This window comes from Phalangium opilio, unplaced genomic scaffold (assembly GCF_054372755.1).
Source record: "Phalangium opilio isolate 3A_F unplaced genomic scaffold, DU_Popi_V2 ptg000017l_1, whole genome shotgun sequence".
NCBI lineage: Eukaryota > Metazoa > Arthropoda > Arachnida > Opiliones > Phalangiidae > Phalangium > Phalangium opilio.
In genome coordinates, this window is record NW_028324151.1 from 13,062,732 (window position 1) to 13,084,207 (window position 21,476).

General features: G+C 35.6%; 1 protein-coding gene across 1 annotated transcript; it reads left to right on the forward strand.

Moving 5' to 3' along the window:
• Positions 1–4,444: 4,444 nt before the first annotated feature.
• Positions 4,445–6,400, forward strand: LOC149704139 (uncharacterized). The gene is made up of 3 exons (XM_089867188.1): positions 4,445–4,494; positions 4,624–5,243; positions 6,305–6,400. The coding sequence occupies exons 1-3, from the start codon at positions 4,445–4,447 to the stop codon at positions 6,379–6,381; spliced, it is 747 nt and encodes a 248-aa protein (XP_089723314.1). The 3' UTR covers positions 6,382–6,400.
• The last annotated feature ends 15,076 nt before the right edge of the window (positions 6,401–21,476 follow it).

Genomic DNA, 21,476 nt, shown 5'->3' on the forward strand with positions numbered 1-21,476 from the left:
TACACAACACCGCTCCCGGGTGCGCTCGAACCACCAACCTTTCGGTTAACAACCGAACGCGCTAACCATTGCTTCACGGAAGCCCAAAAATTAAATGTTCGTCAGGTATTGTGGAAAAACTCTGACTTTTTACGTTACATTTAAGATCCCTTAACACCGCTCCCGGGTGGGCTCGAACCACCAACCTATTGGTTAACAGCCGAACGCGCTAAACATTTAGCCACGCAAGCTTAGAAATTTAATGGTTGTCACGTATTGTGGAAACGTTTTGACTTTTTACGCTACATCTGAGACCCCACAACACCTCTCCCGGGTGGGCTCGAACCACCAACCTTTCGGTCAACAGCTGAACGCGCTAACCATTGCGTCACGGAAGCCCAAAAATTAAATGTTCGTCAGGTATTGTGGAAAAACTCTGACTTTTTACGTTACATTTGAGATCCCTTAACACCGCTCCCGGGTGGGCTTGAACAACCAACCTGTTGGTTAACAGCCGAACGCGCTTACCATTGAGCCACGGAAGCTCAGAAATTAAATGGTTGTCAGGTATTGTGGAAAAGTTATGACTTTTCACGCTACATCTGAGACCCCACAACACCTCTCCCGGGTGGGCTCGAACCACCAACCTTTCGGTTAACAGCTGAACGCGCTAACCATTGCGCCACGGAAGCCCAAAAATTTAATGTTCGTCAGGTATTGTGGAAAACTTTTCTTTTTACGTTACATTTGAGACTACACAACACCGCTCCCGGGTGCGCTCGAACCACCAACCTTTCGGTTAACAACCGAACGCGCTAACCATTGCTTCACGGAAGCCCAAAAATTAAATATTCGTCAGGTATTGTGGAAAAACTCTGACTTTTTACGCTACATTTAAGATCCCTTAACACCGCTCCCGGGTGGGCTCGAACCACCAACCTATTGGTTAACAGCCGAACGCGCTAAACATTTAGCCACGCAAGCTTAGAAATTTAATGGTTGTCACGTATTGTGGAAACGTTTTGACTTTTTACGCTACATCTGAGACCCCACAACACCTCTCCCGGGTGGGCTCGAACCACCAACCTTTCGGTCAACAGCTGAACGCGCTAACCATTGCGTCACGGAAGCCCAAAAATTAAATGTTCGTCAGGTATTGTGGAAAAACTCTGACTTTTTACGTTACATTTGAGATCCCTTAACACCGCTCCCGGGTGGGCTTGAACAACCAACCTGTTGGTTAACAGCCGAACGCGCTTACCATTGAGCCACGGAAGCTCAGAAATTAAATGGTTGTCAGGTATTGTGGAAAAGTTATGACTTTTCACGCTACATCTGAGACCCCACAACACCTCTCCCGGGTGGGCTCGAACCACCAACCTTTCGGTTAACAGCTGAACGCGCTAACCATTGCGCCACGGAAGCCCAAAAATTTAATGTTCGTCAGGTATTGTGGAAAACTTTTCTTTTTACGTTACATTTGAGACTACACAACACCGCTCCCGGGTGCGCTCGAACCACCAACCTTTCGGTTAACAACCGAACGCGCTAACCATTGCTTCACGGAAGCCCAAAAATTAAATGTTCGTCAGGTATTGTGGAAAAACTCTGACTTTTTACGTTACATTTAAGATCCCTTAACACCGCTCCCGGGTGGGCTCGAACCACCAACCTATTGGTTAACAGCCGAACGCGCTAAACATTTAGCCACGCAAGCTTAGAAATTTAATGGTTGTCACGTATTGTGGAAAAGTTTTGACTTTTTACGCTACATCTGAGACCCCACAACACCTCTCCCGGGTGGCCTCGAACCACCAACCTTTCGGTTAACAGCTGAACGCGCTAACCATTGCGTCACGGAAGCCCAAAAATTAAATGTTCGTCAGGTATTGTGGAAAAACTCTGACTTTTTACGTTACATTTGAGATCCCTTAACACCGCTCCCGGGTGGGCTTGAACAACCAACCTGTTGGTTAACAGCCGAACGCGCTAACCATTGAGCCACGGAAGCTCAGAAATTAAATGGTTGTCAGGTATTGTGGAAAAGTTATGACTTTTCACGCTACATCTGAGACCCCACAACACCTCTCCCGGGTGGGCTCGAACCACCAACCTTTCGGTTAACAGCTGAACGCGCTAACCATTGCGCCACGGAAGCCCAAAAATTTAATGTTCGTCAGGTATTGTGGAAAACTTTTCTTTTTACGTTACATTTGAGACTACACAACACCGCTCCCGGGTGCGCTCGAACCACCAACCTTTCGGTTAACAACCGAACGCGCTAACCATTGCTTCACGGAAGCCCAAAAATTAAATGTTCGTCAGGTATTGTGGAAAAACTCTGACTTTTTACGTTACATTTAAGATCCCTTAACACCGCTCCCGGGTGGGCTCGAACCACCAACCTATTGGTTAACAGCCGAACGCGCTAAACATTTAGCCACGCAAGCTTAGAAATTTAATGGTTGTCACGTATTGTGGAAAAGTTTTGACTTTTTACGCTACATCTGAGACCCCACAACACCTCTCCCGGGTGGGCTCGAACCACCAACCTTTCGGTTAACAGCTGAACGCGCTAACCATTGCGTCACGGAAGCCCAAAAATTAAATGTTCGTCAGGTATTGTGGAAAAACTCTGACTTTTAACGTTACATTTGAGATCCCTTAACACCGCTCCCGGGTGGGCTTGAACAACCAACCTGTTGGTTAACAGCCGAACGCGCTAACCATTGAGCCACGGAAGCTCAGAAATTAAATGGTTGTCAGGTATTGTGGAAAAGTTATGACTTTTCACGCTACATCTGAGACCCCACAACACCTCTCCCGGGTGGGCTCGAACCACCAACCTTTCGGTTAACAGCTGAACGCGCTAACCATTGCGCCACGGAAGCCCAAAAATTAAATGTTCGTCAGGTATTGTGGAAAACTTTTCTTTTTACGTTACATTTGAGACTACACAACACCGCTCCCGGGTGCGCTCGAACCACCAACCTTTCGGTTAACAACCGAACGCGCTAACCATTGCTTCACGGAAGCCCAAAAATTAAATGTTCGTCAGGTATTGTGGAAAAACTCTAACTTTTTACGTTACATTTAAGATCCCTTAACACCGCTCCCGGGTAGGCTCGAACCACGAACCTATTGGTTAACAGCCGAACGCGCTAACTATTGAGCCACGGAAGCTCAGAAATTAAATGGTTGTCACGTATTGTGGAAAAGTTTTGACTTTTTACGCTACATCTGAGACCCCACGTCACCTCTCCCGGGTGGGCTCGAACCACCAACCTATTGGTTAACAGCCGAACGCGACAACCATTGAGCCACGGGACCTCAGAAATTAAATGGTTGTCACGTATAGGGGAAAAGTTATGACTTTTCACGCTACATCTGAGACCCCACGTCACCTCTCCCGGGTGGGCTCGAACCACCAACCTATTGGTTAACAGCCGAACGCGCTAACCATTGAGCCACGGAAGCTCAGAAATTAAATGGTTGTCACGTATTGTGGAAAAGTTTTGACTTTTTACGCTACATCTGAGACCCCACGTCACCTCTCCCGGGTGGGCTCGAACCACCAACCTTTCGGTTAACAGCTGAACGCGCTAACCATTGCGCCACGGAAGCCCAAAAATTAAATGTTCGTCAGGTATTGTAGAAAAACTCTGACTTTTTACGTTACATTTGAGATCCCATAACACCGCTCCCGGGTGGGCTCGAACCACCAACTTATTGGTTAACAGCCGAACGCGCTAACCATTGAGCCACGGAAGCCCAAAAATTAAATGTTCGTCAGGTATTGTGGAAAAACTCTGACTTTTTACGTTACATTTGAGGTCCCTTAACACCGCTCCCGGGTGGGCTCGAACCACCAACCTATTGGTTAACAGCCGAACGCGCTAACCATTGAGCCACGGAAGCTCAGAAATTAAATGGTTGTCAGGTATTGTGGAAAAGTTATGACTTTTCACGCTACATCTGAGACCCCACGTCACCTCTCCCGGGTGGGCTCGAACCACCAACCTTTTGGTTAACAGCTGAACGCGCTAACCATTGCGCCACGGAAGCCCAAAAATTAAATGTTCGTCAGGTATTGTGGAAAAACTTTTCTTTTTACGTTACATTTGAGACTACACAACACCGCTCCAGGGTGCGCTCGAACCACCAACCTTTCGGTTAACAACCGAACGCGCTAACCATTGCGCCACGGAAGCCCAACAATTAAATATTCGTCAGGTATTGTGGAAAAACTCTGACTTTTTACGTTACATTTAAGATCCCTTAACACCGCTCCCGGGTGGGCTCGAACCACCAACCTATTGGTTAACAGCCGAACGCGCTAAACATTTAGCCACGCAAGCTTAGAAATGTAATGGTTGTCACGAATTGTGGAAAAGTTTTGACTTTTTACGCTACATCTGAGACCCCACAACACCTCTCCCGGGTGGGCTCGAACCACCAACCCATGATGCCCGGGTTCCCCTCCACCACAGGAGGTTGTCGCTCTTGTCGACCGCTGTGAGAGGCAGGGGGACAGGCTCATTTTGGGCTGTGATGCCAATGCCCACCATGTCACGTGGGGCAGCAGTGACTGCAACAGACGTTGCTTGAATATCTGGTCGGTACGAACCTGAATATTCTCAACAGGCACAATGAGCCAACCTTCGATACTTCTAACAGAAAAGAGGTCATTGATGTCACCCTGGCCACAGACAATATCAGTCTGTCGGTTTCCAACTGGCATGTGTCTAATGAACCGTCTCTTTCGGATCATAGGCACATCTGCTTCTCGGTTGCGGTCAAGTCAACTTCGGTTAAGACGGAACTGCGTAACCCCCGTCGGACCGACTGGTCCGGCTACAGGGAGGAACTTCGCCTCCTTCTCAGAGGTAATGCTCCAAAGCTTTCCTCGGTGCTGGAATTTGATTCGGCAGTTGATCTCATGCAACAAGCCATTATCGATTCCTACCACCACAACTGTCCAGCGAAGCTTGCCAGCCGGCCAAGGCTCGTTCCTTGGTGGAATACGGAACTTGGCAAGCTTCGCAAGCTCACTCGGAAACTCTTTAATAGGGCTAAGAGGACTGGGGACTGGACTATTTATAGACAGACCCTCAATAAGTATAATAAAGCCATCCGGGAGGCCAAGAGGAACTCCTGGAGGGACTTTTGCGGTAGCATCTCTGATGCCCCCGCTACTGCCAAAATCATGAAGATCCTGGCTCATGATAACACTCACCAGCTCAGCACCATCAAGGTGGCAGATGGTGAGTTTACCAAGTCAGGCACTGATACCCTTAAGCATATGCTTAAGGTACACTTCCCGGACTCCAAGGCCTTTGACCTCACAGGCACCAGCGCTCCCCCCGTGCACTTTCGGAGAGCGCACAGGGCGGACTGGGGCATCGCCAATAAGGTAGTTACATACTCTAGACTTCAGTGGGCTGTAAACTCGTTTCAGCCCTACAAGTCTCCTGGCCCAGATGGCGTCTTTCCCGCCCTCCTCCAGGAAGGCATAGACGCCATTGGCCCTTATCTGTGCAGGATATTTAGAGCCTGCATTGCTCTGGCGCATATTCCAGATTTCTGGAAGCGCTCGAAGGTTATCTTTATTTCCAAACCTGGGAAGACGAGCTATCTTGAGGCTAAGGCATTCAGACCTATCTGTCTTACCTCTTTCTTCCTAAAGACTTTAGAGAAATTGGTGGACAGGTATCTACGGGATGGTGTTCTATCCCACACACCCCTGTCCACTTTTCAGTTTGCCTATCAGAAAGGCAAGTCCACAGAGACGGCGCTTCATGGCATTTTGAACTGCCTTGACAGGGCCATCGAGTTCAAGGAGATGTCTTTGGCCATCTTCCTTGATATTGAGGGTGCCTTTGATAGGGTCTCTAGTGAAGTCATCCTTCGCGCTGCGGAGCGGTTTGGTATTGACGACACTTTGTGTCGTTGGATAAAATCCATGCTCACGTATTGCAGGGTGACGGCGTCTCTTCTCGGGGAAACCTTGGAGACCTCCACCGACCGTGGCTGTCCTCAGGGAGGGGTTCTTTCCCCTCTTCTTTGGTGCCTGGTGGTGGATGAGCTGCTGGGTCGACTCGGGGAGAGGGAATGTCACTGTTTTGGCTATGCGGATGACATCGCAGTGATTGTTACAGGGAGGTTCCCTACAACTATCGCTGCACTGATGAAATCTGTCTTGCATGATGTTGAGGATTGGTGTAGGGGTGTTAACCTAACCGTCAATCCCAACAAGACTGTCCTTGTACCGTTTACTCGGAAAAGGACTAATGACCTATTCAACGATATTTCCTTCTTTGGACAGGTTTTAAAGAAGTCCTCCGAGGTCAAATACCTTGGCGTGACTTTCGATGCCAAGCTTACTTGGAAGTCCCACCTTGATCTGAGTATCAAGAAGGCCGAAATTTTATTTTGGCGTTTAAGAAGTTCAGTCAGCAAGTCCTGGGGCTTAAGCCCTAGCGCTGTAAACTGGATTTATACCAGGATCATCAGGCCAGTGGTTTCCTATGGAGCTCTTGTCTGGTGGCCCAGGGTTCGCCTTAAAACAGCCCAAGATGAACTACGCAAGCTTCAAAGGCTGGCGTGCATCGGTATCACGGGGTCCATGAGAACAGCCCCCACAGCTTCTCTGGAAATCCTTCTCAATATGCTTCCTCTTCACCGCTTTATTGAGGAGGAAGCTATTATGGGAGCCTGTAGGCTCAACAACCTCGGCTGGAGGAAGCCCAAGCATTGGGACTTCAGTCACACCAAGCTTTTCAGTGAGTACAGCAGTACTGTGCCATCACTCGTGATGGTCTCAGATAAATCTGTTATATCATACCAGTTCGACAAGCCCTTCAGCGTGCACTTTCCCAGTCGTGCTGATTGGGAGACAACTCCAGTCCTCGAGACTGGGGGGGAGTCCGTCTGGTTCACGGACGGCTCTAAGACGGACTCTGGAGTTGGTGCCGGGGTCTACTGCTTGACCAAGAAGTTTGTTTTTAACGAGAGCCTTGGCAACTATGCCAGCGTTTTCCAGGCGGAAATCATGGCCATTTGTTTATGCGCGGATTTCTGCAACAAGAAAAACTATCGCGGACGGACGATTCAGATCTATTCGGATAGTCAGGCCGCCCTCAAGGCGCTGAATCGGTGCCTTGTCGATTCCAGACTGGTGCTCAGCTGTCTGGATCTGCTGGGTTCTTTGGCTGCCCGCAACAAGGTTCAATTGCTGTGGGTGCCAGGGCACTGCGGATACCTGGGCAATGAGAGGGCTGATATGTATGCCAAAAGGGGGGCTGAGGCGAAGTTCTTCGGACCAGAGCCTGCGGTTCCCATCCCCCATGGCATCATTCGCCATAGGATTCACTGCCGGATGTCTGCACTTCAACTGCAGCTCTGGCTTGACATGGATGGACAGAGACAGGCCAAGGAGTTTGTCCCGGGTCCTTCTATCACTAGGGCAAAGGAACTGCTTGCCCTCACCAAAAACAAAATTAGGCTGCTCACCAGTCTCCTCACTGGACACTGCCGGCTGAATAGACACCTGCACTTATTGGGCATCGTTGATGACCCGCTCTGTAGGTTCTGCCGGGAGGTAGAGGAAACCTCCTCCCATATCCTCTGTAGCTGCGACTACCTCGCGGTCATGAGGTTCGAGCATTTCGACATGCATACTATGGAACCTGACCAGTTCTCTACTGTCTCGGCCAATCGGATTCTCCGATTCATCGAGGCGACAGGACTCTTCGTAGTCTAACAAGCTCGGGGCGCACAATATACCCTTGGTATCGGTGCTCGGCGCGGCGACGCGCCACCCCCTTCAACAATAACAATACAGTATAATAGCTTATGTTTCATATATACAAACATTAGGAGGGAAAATAGCCTACTAAAAATGAAGTGGAAAAATAGACATACTAGATCACTAGAGCTATTAGATTTACCTAAATGTAACACTTCAAAAAAATTCACGTCTATATTTTATACGGGAATAAAATTATATAACACAATATCACCTGAAATTCAAGCAAAACTGACTTGAACTAGATTTAAAAAGACTGGTAATTAAGCTGAATTCGGTCAAAAATTTGTCCAGAAAAAAATGCATTCAAAAGTGTACCGAAAAAGTCGCATGTTTTTTTTTCTTCGAGATACAAAATCCGTGACATCGATTTCTTATTGAAAATTGAATTTGAACAGTTTTTTGAATGAATATCGTTACATTTGCTTGAATTACAGCAAAAAATACAAAAATAATGGTTTCAGTGGTATATTTGAAAATTGTGAAAAAATTCGAAAAATGTGCTTTTCTGGTCGAGAAACGTCGATTTTGAAAATGGTATTAAAAATCGAGGTACATTTTTATTTATTGATCAATCGAGATGAAATCACTTTTATTGAATATTTTGTAGGTAATTAAGCTGAATACGGTCAAACATTTGTCCAGAAAAAAATGCATTCAAAGTGTACCGAAAAAATCGCATGTTTTTTTTCTTCAAGATACAATATCCGTGACAACGATTTCTTATTGAAAATTGAATTTAAACAGTTTTTTGAATGAATATCGTTACATTTGCTTGAATTAAAGCAAAAAATACAAAAATAATGGTTTCAGTGGTCATATTTGAAAATAGTGAAACAGTACTCAAAATGTGCTTCTCTGGTCGAGAAACGTCGATTTTGAAAATGGTATTAAAAATCGAGGTACATTTTTATTTAGTGATCAATCGAGATGAAATCACTTTTAATGAGTATTTTATAGGTAATTAAGCTGAATTTGGTCAAAAATTTGTCCAGAAAAAAATGCATTCAAAAGTGTACCGAAAAAATCGCATGTTTTTTTCTTCAAGATACAAAATCCGTGACAACGATTTCTAATTGAAAATTGAATTTAAACAGTTTTTTGAATGAATATCGTTACATTTGCTTGAATTAAAGCAAAAAATACAAAAATAATGGTTTCAGTGGTCATATTTGAAAATAGTGAAACAATACTCAAAATGTGCTTCTCTGGTCGAGAAACGTCGATTTTGAAAATGGTATTAAAAATCGAGGTACATTTTTATTTTTTGATCAATCGAGATGAAATCACTTTTAATGAGTATTTTATAGGTAATTAAGCTGAATTCGGTCAAAAATTTGTCCAGAAAAAAATGCATTCAAAAGTGTACCGAAAAAATCGCATGTTTTTTTTCTTCAAGATACAAAATCCGTGACAACGATTTCTTATTGAAAATCGAATTTAAACAGTTTTTTGAATGAATATCGTTACATTTGCTTGAATTAAAGCAAAAAGTACAAAAATAATGGTTTCAGTGGTTATATTGAAAATAGTGAAACAATACTCAAAATGTGCTTCTCTGGTCGAGAAACGTCGATTTTGAAAATGGTATTAAAAATCGAGGTACATTTTTATTTATTGATCAATCGAGATGAAATCACTTTTAATGAGTATTTTATAGGTAATTAAGATGAATTCGGTCAAAAATTTGTCCAGAAAAAAATTCATTCAAAAGTGTACCGAAAAATCGCATGTTTTTTTTTCTTCAAGATACAAAATCCGTGACAACGATTTCTTATTGAAAATCGAATTTAAACAGTTTTTTGAATGAATATCGTTACATTTGCTTGAATTAAAGCAAAAAGTACAAAAATAATGGTTTCAGTGGTCATATTTGAAAATAGTGAAAAAATACTCAAAATGTGCTTCTCGGGTCGAGAAACGTCGATTTTGAAAATGGTATTAAAAATTGAGGTACATTTTTACTTATTGATCAATCGAGATGAAATCACTTTTAATGAGTATTTTATAGGTAATTAAGCTGAATTCGGTCAAAAATTTGTCCAGAAAAAAATTCATTCAAAAGTGTACCGAAAAAATCGCATGTTTTTTTTCTTCAAGATACAAAATCCGTGACAACGATTTCTTATTGAAAATCGAATTTAACAGTTTTTTGAATGAATATCGTTACATTTGCTTGAATTAAAGCAAAAAGTACAAAAATAAAGGTTTCAGTGGTCATATTTGAAAATAGTGAAACAATACTCAAAATGTGCTTCTCTGGTCGAGAAACGTCGATTTTGAAAATGGTATTAAAAATCGAGGTACATGTTTATTTATTGATCAATCGAGATGAAATCACTTTTAATGAGTATTTTATAGGTAATTAAGATGAATTCGGTCAAAAATTTGTCCAGAAAAAAATTCATTCAAAAGTGTACCGAAAAAATGGCATGTTTTTTTTCTTCAAGATACAAAATCCGTGACAACGATTTCTTATTGAAAATCGAATTTAAACAGTTTTTTGAATGAATATCGTTACATTTGCTTGAATTAAAGCAAAAAGTACAAAAATAATGGTTTCAGTGGTCATATTTGAAAATAGTGAAAAAATACTCAAAATGTGCTTCTCGGGTCGAGAAACGTCGATTTTGAAAATGGTATTAAAAATTGAGGTACATTTTTATTCATTGATCAATCGAGATGAAATCACTTTTAATGAGTATTTTATAGGTAATTAAGCTGAATTCGGTCAAAAATTTGTCCAGAAAAAAATTCATTCAAAAGTGTACCGAAAAAATCGCATGTTTTTTTTCTTCAAGATACAAAATCCGTGACAACGATTTCTTATTGAAAATCGAATTTAACAGTTTTTTGAATGAATATCGTTACATTTGCTTGAATTAAAGCAAAAAGTACAAAAATAATGGTTTCAGTGGTCATATTTGAAAATAGTGAAACAATACTCAAAATGTCCTTCTCTGGTCGAGAAACGTCGATTTTGAAAATGGTATTAAAAATCGAGGTACATGTTTATTTATTGATCAATCGAGATGAAATCACTTTTAATGAGTATTTTATAGGTAATTAAGCTGAATTCGGTCAAAAATTTGTCCAGAAAAAAATTCATTCAAAAGTGTACCGAAAAAATCGCATGTTTTTTTTCTTCAAGATACAAAATCCGTGACAACGATTTCTTATTGAAAATTGAATTTGAACAGTTTTTTGAATGAATATCGTTACATTTGCTTGAATTACAGCAAAAAACACAAAAATAATGGTTTCAGTGGTTATATTTGAAAATAGTGAAAAAATACTCAAAATGTGCTTCTCTGGTCGAGAAACGTCGATTTTGAAAATGGTATTAAAAATCGAGGTACATTTTTATTTATTGATCAATCGAGATGAAATCACTTTTAATGAGTATTTTATAGGTAATTAAGCTGAATTCGGTCAAATATTTGTCCAGAAAAAAATTCATTCAAAAGTGTACCGAAAAAATCGCATTTTTTTTTTGTTCCTTTTAAGTGACGAGCTAGGGCTAAAACAGCCTTACAGCTCCAAAAAAATTTACATATATATATATACATACTATTTTGGTAATGAATTGACAATAGAAATTTACAGAAATTTTAAAAAAGAAGCATGTTTTTTTTCTTCAAGATACAAAATCCGTGACAACGATTTCTTATTGAAAATCGAATTTAAACAGTTTTTTGAATGAATATCGTTACATTTGCTTGAATTAAAGCAAAAAGTACAAAAATAATGGTTTCAGTGGTCATATTTGAAAATAGTGAAACAATACTCAAAATGTGCTTCTCTGGTCGAGAAACGTCGATTTTGAAAATGGTATTAAAAATCGAGGTACATGTTTATTTATTGATCAATCGAGATGAAATCACTTTTAATGAGTATTTTATAGGTAATTAAGCTGAATTCGGTCATAAATTTGTCCAGAAAAAAATTCATTCAAAAGTGTACCGAAAAAATCGCATGTTTTTTTTCTTCAAGATACAAAATCCGTGACAACGATTTCTTATTGAAAATCGAATTTAAACAGTTTTTTGAATGAATATCGTTACATTTGCTTGAATTAAAGCAAAAAGTACAAAAATAATGGTTTCAGTGGTCATATTTGAAAATAGTGAAAAAATACTCAAAATGTGCTTCTCGGGTCGAGAAACGTCGATTTTGAAAATGGTATTAAAAATTGAGGTACATTTTTATTTATTGATCAATCGAGATGAAATCACTTTTAATGAGTATTTTATAGGTAATTAAGCTGAATTCGGTCAAAAATTTGTCCAGAAAAAAATTCATTCAAAAGTGTACCGAAAAAATCGCATGTTTTTTTTCTTCAAGATACAAAATCCGTGACAACGATTTCTTATTGAAAATCGAATTTAAACAGTTTTTTGAATGAATATCGTTACATTTGCTTGAATTAAAGCAAAAAGTACAAAAATAATGGTTTCAGTGGTCATATTTGAAAATAGTGAAAAAATACTCAAAATGTGCTTCTCGGGTCGAGAAACGTCGATTTTGAAAATGGTATTAAAAATTGAGGTACATTTTTATTTATTGATCAATCGAGATGAAATCACTTTTAATGAGTATTTTATAGGTAATTAAGCTGAATTCGGTCAAAAATTTGTCCAGAAAAAAATTCATTCAAAAGTGTACCGAAAAAATCGCATGTTTTTTTTCTTCAAGATACAAAATCCGTGACAACGATTTCTTATTGAAAATCGAATTTAACAGTTTTTTGAATGAATATCGTTACATTTGCTTGAATTAAAGCAAAAAGTACAAAAATAATGGTTTCAGTGGTCATATTTGAAAATAGTGAAACAATACTCAAAATGTGCTTCTCTGGTCGAGAAACGTCGATTTTGAAAATGGTATTAAAAATCGAGGTACATGTTTATTTATTGATCAATCGAGATGAAATCACTTTTAATGAGTATTTTATAGGTAATTAAGCTGAATTCGGTCATAAATTTGTCCAGAAAAAAATTCATTCAAAAGTGTACCGAAAAAATCGCATGTTTTTTTTCTTCAAGATACAAAATCCGTGACAACGATTTCTTATTGAAAATCGAATTTAAACAGTTTTTTGAATGAATATCGTTACATTTGCTTGAATTAAAGCAAAAAGTACAAAAATAATGGTTTCAGTGGTCATATTTGAAAATAGTGAAAAAATACTCAAAATGTGCTTCTCGGGTCGAGAAACGTCGATTTTGAAAATGGTATTAAAAATTGAGGTACATTTTTATTTATTGATCAATCGAGATGAAATCACTTTTAATGAGTATTTTATAGGTAATTAAGCTGAATTCGGTCAAAAATTTGTCCAGAAAAAAATTCATTCAAAAGTGTACCGAAAAAATCGCATGTTTTTTTTCTTCAAGATACAAAATCCGTGACAACGATTTCTTATTGAAAATCGAATTTAAACAGTTTTTTGAATGAATATCGTTACATTTGCTTGAATTAAAGCAAAAAGTACAAAAATAATGGTTTCAGTGGTCATATTTGAAAATAGTGAAAAAATACTCAAAATGTGCTTCTCGGGTCGAGAAACGTCGATTTTGAAAATGGTATTAAAAATTGAGGTACATTTTTATTTATTGATCAATCGAGATGAAATCACTTTTAATGAGTATTTTATAGGTAATTAAGCTGAATTCGGTCAAAAATTTGTCCAGAAAAAAATTCATTCAAAAGTGTACCGAAAAAATCGCATGTTTTTTTTCTTCAAGATACAAAATCCGTGACAACGATTTCTTATTGAAAATCGAATTTAACAGTTTTTTGAATGAATATCGTTACATTTGCTTGAATTAAAGCAAAAAGTACAAAAATAATGGTTTCAGTGGTCATATTTGAAAATAGTGAAACAATACTCAAAATGTGCTTCTCTGGTCGAGAAACGTCGATTTTGAAAATGGTATTAAAAATCGAGGTACATGTTTATTTATTGATCAATCGAGATGAAATCACTTTTAATGAGTATTTTATAGGAAATTAAGATGAATTCGGTCAAAAATTTGTCCAGAAAAAAATTCATTCTAAAGTGTACCGAAAAAATGGCATGTTTTTTTTCTTCAAGATACAAAATCCGTGACAACGATTTCTTATTGAAAATCGAATTTAAACAGTTTTTTGAATGAATATCGTTACATTTGCTTGAATTAAAGCAAAAAGTACAAAAATAATGGTTTCAGTGGTCATATTTGAAAATAGTGAAAAAATACTCAAAATGTGCTTCTCGGGTCGAGAAACGTCGATTTTGAAAATGGTATTAAAAATTGAGGTACATTTTTATTTATTGATCAATCGAGATGAAATCACTTTTAATGAGTATTTTATAGGTAATTAAGCTGAATTCGGTCAAAAATTTGTCCAGAAAAAAATTCATTCAAAAGTGTACCGAAAAAATCGCATGTTTTTTTTCTTCAAGATACAAAATCCGTGACAACGATTTCTTATTGAAAATCGAATTTAACAGTTTTTTGAATGAATATCGTTACATTTGCTTGAATTAAAGCAAAAAGTACAAAAATAATGGTTTCAGTGGTCATATTTGAAAATAGTGAAACAATACTCAAAATGTGCTTCTCTGGTCGAGAAACGTCGATTTTGAAAATGGTATTAAAAATCGAGGTACATGTTTATTTATTGATCAATCGAGATGAAATCACTTTTAATGAGTATTTTATAGGTAATTAAGCTGAATTCGGTCAAAAATTTGTCCAGAAAAAAATTCATTCAAAAGTGTACCGAAAAAATCGCATGTTTTTTTTCTTCAAGATACAAAATCCGTGACAACGATTTCTTATTGAAAATTGAATTTGAACAGTTTTTTGAATGAATATCGTTACATTTGCTTGAATTACAGCAAAAAACACAAAAATAATGGTTTCAGTGGTTATATTTGAAAATAGTGAAAAAATACTCAAAATGTGCTACTCTGGTCGAGAAACGTCGATTTTGAAAATGGTATTAAAAATCGAGGTACATTTTTATTTATTGATCAATCGAGATGAAATCACTTTTAATGAGTATTTTATAGGTAATTAAGCTGAATTCGGTCAAATATTTGTCCAGAAAAAAATTCATTCAAAAGTGTACCGAAAAAATCGCATTTTTTTTTTTGTTCCTTTTAAGTGACGAGCTAGGGCTAAAACAGCCTTACAGCTCCAAAAAAATTTACATATATATATATACATACTATTTTGGTAATGAATTGACAATAGAAATTTACAGAAATTTTAAAAAAGAAGCATGTTTTTTTTCTTAAAGATACAAAATCCGTGACAACGATTTCTTATTGAAAATCGAATTTAAACAGTTTTTTGAATGAATATCGTTACATTTGCTTGAATTAAAGCAAAAAGTACAAAAATAATGGTTTCAGTGGTCATATTTGAAAATAGTGAAACAATACTCAAAATGTGCTTCTCTGGTCGAGAAACGTCGATTTTGAAAATGGTATTAAAAATCGAGGTACATGTTTATTTATTGATCAATCGAGATGAAATCACTTTTAATGAGTATTTTATAGGTAATTAAGCTGAATTCGGTCAAAAATTTGTCCAGAAAAAAATTCATTCAAAAGTGTACCGAAAAAATCGCATGTTTTTTTTCTTCAAGATACAAAATCCGTGACAACGATTTCTTATTGAAAATTGAATTTGAACAGTTTTTTGAATGAATATCGTTACATTTGCTTGAATTACAGCAAAAAACACAAAAATAATGGTTTCAGTGGTTATATTTGAAAATAGTGAAAAAATACTCAAAATGTGCTTCTCTGGTCGAGAAACGTCGATTTTGAAAATGGTATTAAAAATCGAGGTACATTTTTATTTATTGATCAATCGAGATGAAATCACTTTTAATGAGTATTTTATAGGTAATTAAGCTGAATTCGGTCAAATATTTGTCCAGAAAAAAATTCATTCAAAAGTGTACCGAAAAAATCGCATTTTTTTTTTTTGTTCCTTTTAAGTGACGAGCTAGGGCTAAAACAGCCTTACAGCTCCAAAAAAATTTACATATATATATACATACTATTTTGGTAATGAATTGACAATAGAAATTTACAGAAATTTTAAAAAAGAAGCATGTTTTTTTTCTTCAAGATACAAAATCCGTGACAACGATTTCTTATTGAAAATCGAATTTAAACAGTTTTTTGAACGAATATCGTTACATTTGCTTGAATTAAAGCAAAAAGTACAAAAATAATGGTTTCAGTGGTCATATTTGAAAATAGTGAAACAATACTCAAAATGTGCTTCTCTGGTCGAGAAACGTCGATTTTGAAAATGGTATTAAAAATCGAGGTACATGTTTATTTATTGATCAATCGAGATGAAATCACTTTTAATGAGTATTTTATAGGTAATTAAGCTGAATTCGGTCATAAATTTGTCCAGAAAAAAATTCATTCAAAAGTGTACCGAAAAAATCGCATGTTTTTTTTCTTCAAGATACAAAATCCGTGACAACGATTTCTTATTGAAAATCGAATTTAAACAGTTTTTTGAATGAATATCGTTACATTTGCTTGAATTAAAGCAAAAAGTACAAAAATAATGGTTTCAGTGGTCATATTTGAAAATAGTGAAAAAATACTCAAAATGTGCTTCTCGGGTCGAGAAACGTCGATTTTGAAAATGGTATTAAAAATTGAGGTACATTTTTATTTATTGATCAATCGAGATGAAATCACTTTTAATGAGTATTTTATAGGTAATTAAGCTGAATTCGGTCAAAAATTTGTCCAGAAAAAAATTCATTCAAAAGTGTACCGAAAAAATCGCATGTTTTTTTTCTTCAAGATACAAAATCCGTGACAACGATTTCTTATTGAAAATTGAATTTGAACAGTTTTTTGAATGAATATCGTTACATTTGCTTGAATTACAGCAAAAAACACAAAAATAATGGTTTCAGTGGTTATATTTGAAAATAGTGAAAAAATACTCAAAATGTGCTTCTCTGGTCGAGAAACGTCGATTTTGAAAATGGTATTAAAAATCGAGGTACATTTTTATTTATTGATCAATCGAGATGAAATCACTTTTAATGAGTATTTTATAGATAATTAAGCTGAATTCGGTCAAATATTTGTCCAGAAAAAAATTCATTCAAAAGTGTACCGAAAAAATCGCATGTTTTTTTTCTTCAAGATACAAAATCCGTGACAACGATTTCTTATTGAAAATCGAATTTAAACAGTTTTTTGAATGAATATCGTTACATTTGCTTGAATTAAAGCAAAAAGTACAAAAATAATGGTTTCAGTGGTCATATTTGAAAATAGTGAAACAATACTCAAAATGTGCTTCTCTGGTCGAGAAACGTCGATTTTGAAAATGGTATTAAAAATCGAGGTACATGTTTATTTATTGATCAAACGAGATGAAATCACTTTTAATGAGTATTTTATAGGTAATTAAGCTGAATTCGGTCAAAAATTTGTCCAGAAAAAAATTCATTCAAAAGTGTACCGAAAAAATCGCATGTTTTTTTCCTTCAAGATACAAAATCCGTGACAACGATTTCTTATTGAAAATTGAATTTAAACAGTTTTTTGAATGAATATCGTTACATTTGCTTGAATTAAAGCAAAAAGTACAAAAATAATGGTTTCAGTGGTCATATTTGAAAATAGTGAAACAATACTCAAAATGTGCTTCTCTGGTCGAGAAACGTCGATTTTGAAAATGGTATTAAAAATCGAGGTACATTTTTATTTATTGATCAATCGAGATGAAATCACTTTTAATGAGTATTTTATAGGTAATTAAGCTGAATTCGGTCAAAAATTTGTCCAGAAAAAAATGCATTCAAAAGTGTACCGAAAAAATCGCATGTTTTTTTTCTTCAAGATACAAAATCCGTGACGACGATTTCTTATTGAAAATTGAATTTAAACAGTTTTTTGAATGAATATCGTTACATTTGCTTTATTTAAAGCAAAAAGTACAAAAATAATGGTTTCAGTGGTCATATTTAAAAATAGTGAAAAAATACTCAAAATGTGCTTCTCGGGTCGAGAAACGTCGATTTTGAAAATGGTATTAAAAATCGAGGTACATTTTTATTTATTGATCAATCGAGATGAAATCACTTTTAATGAGTATTTTATAGGTAATTAAGCTGAATTCGGTCAAAAATTTGTCCAGAAAAAAATTCATTCAAAAGTGTACCGAAAAAATCGCATGTTTTTTTTCTTCAAGATACAAAATCCGTGACAACGATTTCTTATTGAAAATCGAATTTAAACAGTTTTTTGAATGAATATCGTTACATTTGCTTGAATTAAAGCAAAAAGTACAAAAATAATGGTTTCAGTGGTCATATTTGAAAATAGTGAAAAAATACTCAAAATGTGCTTCTCGGGTCGAGAAACGTCGATTTTGAAAATGGTATTAAAAATCGAGGTACATTTTTATTTATTGATCAATCGAGATGAAATCACTTTTAATGAGTATTTTATAGGTAATTAAGCTGAATTCGGTCAAAAATTTGTCCAGAAAAAAATTCATTCAAAAGTGTACCGAAAAAATCGCATGTTTTTTTTCTTCAAGATACAAAATCCGTGACAACGATTTCTTATTGAAAATCGAATTTAAACAGTTTTTTGAATGAATATCGTTACATTTGCTTGTAATAAAGCAAAAAGTACAAAAATAATGGTTTCAGTGGTCATATTTGAAAATAGTGAAAAAATACTCAAAATGTGCTTCTCTGGTCGAGAAACGTCGATTTTGAAAATGGTATTAAAAATCGAGGTACATTTTTATTTATTGATCAATCGAGATGAAATCACTTTTAATGAGTATTTTATAGGTAATTAAGCTGAATTCGGTCAAAAATTTGTCCAGAAAAAAATTCATTCAAAAGTGTACCGAAAAAATCGCATGTTTTTTTCTTCAAGATACAAAATCCGTGACAACGATTTCTTATTGAAAATCGAATTTAAACAGTTTTTTGAATGAATATCGTTACATTTGCTTGAATTAAAGCAAAAAGTACAAAAATAATGGTTTCAGTGGTCATATTTGAAAATAGTGAAAAAATACTCAAAATGTGCTTCTCTGGTCGAGAAACGTCGATTTTGAAAATGGTATTAAAAATCGAGGTACATTTTTATTTATTGATCAATCGAGATGAAATCACTTTTAATGAGTATTTAATAGGAAATTAAGCTGAATTCGGTCAAAAATTTGTCCAGAAAAAAATTCATTCAAAAGTGTACCGAAAAAATCGCATGTTTTTTTCTTCAAGATACAAAATCCGTGACAACGATTTCTTATTGAAAATTGAATTTGAACAGTTTTTTGAATGAATATCGTTACAATTGCTTGAATTACAGCAAAAAATACAAAAATAATGGTTTCAGTGGTTATATTTGAAAATAGTGAAAAAATACTCAAAATGTGCTTCTCTGGTCGAGAAACGTCGATTTTGAAAATGGTATTAAAAATCGAGGTACATTTTTATTTATTGATCAATCGAGATGAAATCACTTTTAATGAGTATTTTATAGGTAATTAAGCTGAATTCGGTCAAAAATTTGTCCAGAAAAAAATGCATTCAAAAGTGTACCGAAAAAATCGCATGTTTTTTTTCTTCAAGATACAAAATCCGTGACGACGATTTCTTATTGAAAATTGAATTTAAACAGTTTTTTGAATGAATATCGTTACATTTGCTTTATTTAAAGCAAAAAGTACAAAAATAATGGTTTCAGTGGTCATATTTAAAAATAGTGAAAAAATACTCAAAATGTGCTTCTCGGGTCGAGAAACGTCGATTTTGAAAATGGTATTAAAAATCGAGGTACATTTTTATTTATTGATCAATCGAGATGAAATCACTTTTAATGAGTATTTTATAGGTAATTAAGCTGAATTCGGTCAAAAATTTGTCCAGAAAAAAATGCATTCAAAAGTGTACCGAAAAAATCGCATGTTTTTTTTCTTCAAGATACAAAATCCGTGACGACGATTTCTTATTGAAAATTGAATTTAAACAGTTTTTTGAATGAATATCGTTACATTTGCTTTATTTAAAGCAAAAAGTACAAAAATAATGGTTTCAGTGGTCATATTTAAAAATAGTGAAAAAATACTCAAAATGTGCTTCTCGGGTCGAGAAACGTCGATTTTGAAAATGGTATTAAAAATCGAGGTACATTTTTATTTATTGATCAATCGAGATGAAATCACTTTTAATGAGTATTTTATAGGTAATTAAGCTGAATTCGGTCAAAAATTTGTCCAGAAAAAAATTCATTCAAAAGTGTACCGAAAAAATCGCATGTTTTTTTCTTCAAGATACAAAATCCGTGACAACGATTTCTTATTGAAAATCGAATTTAAACAGTTTTTTGAATGAATATCGTTACATTTGCTTGAATTAAAGCAAAAAGTACAAAAATAATGGTTTCAGTGGTCATATTTGAAAATAGTGAAAAAATACTCAAAATGTGCTTCTCTGGTCGAGAAACGTCGATTTTGAAAATGGTATTAAAAATCGAGGTACATTTTTATTTATTGATCAATCGAGATGAAATCACTTTTAATGAGTATTTTATAGGTAATTAAGCTGAATTCGGTCAAAAATTTGTCCAGAAAAAAATGCATTCAAAAGTGTACCGAAAAAATCGCATGTTTTTTTTCTTCAAGATACAAAATCCGTGCCGACGATTTCTATTGAAAATTGAATTTAAACAGTTTTTTGAATGAATATCGTTACATTTGCTTTATTTAAAGCAAAAAGTACAAAAATAATGGTTTCAGTGGTCATATTTAAAAATAGTGAAAAAATACTCAAAATGTGCTTCTCGGGTCGAGAAACGTCGATTTTGAAAATGGTATTAAAAATCGAGGTACATTTTTATTTATTGATCAATCGAGATGAAATCACTTTTAATGAGTATTTTATAGGTAATTAAGCTGAATTCGGTCAAAAATCTGTGCAGAAAAAAATTCATTCAAAAGTGTACCGAAAAAATCGCATGTTTTTTTCTTCAAGATACAAAATCCGTGACAACGATTTCTTATTGAAAATTGAATTTGAACAGTTTTTTGAATGAATATCGTTACAATTGCTTGAATTACAGCAAAAGATACAAAAATAATGGTTTCAGTGGTTATATTTGAAAATAGTGAAAAAATACTCAAAATGTGCTTCTCGGGTCGAGAAACGTCGATTTTGAAAATGGTATTAAAAATCGAGGTACATTTTTATTTATTGATCAATCGAGATGAAATCACTTTTAATGAGTATTTAATAGGAAATTAAGCTGAATTCGGTCAAAAATTTGTCCAGAAAAAAATTCATTCAAAAGTGTACCGAAAAAATCGCATGTTTTTTTCTTCAAGATACAAAATCCGTGACAACGATTTCTTATTGAAAATTGAATTTGAACAGTTTTTTGAATGAATATCGTTACAATTGCTTGAATTACAGCAAAAAATACAAAAATAATGGTTTCAGTGGTTATATTTGAAAATAGTGAAAAAATACTCAAAATGTGCTTCTCTGGTCGAGAAACGTCGATTTTGAAAATGGTATTAAAAATCGAGGTACATTTTTATTTATTGATCAATCGAGATGAAATCACTTTTAATGAGTATTTTATAGGTAATTAAGCTGAATTCGGTCAAAAATTTGTCCAGAA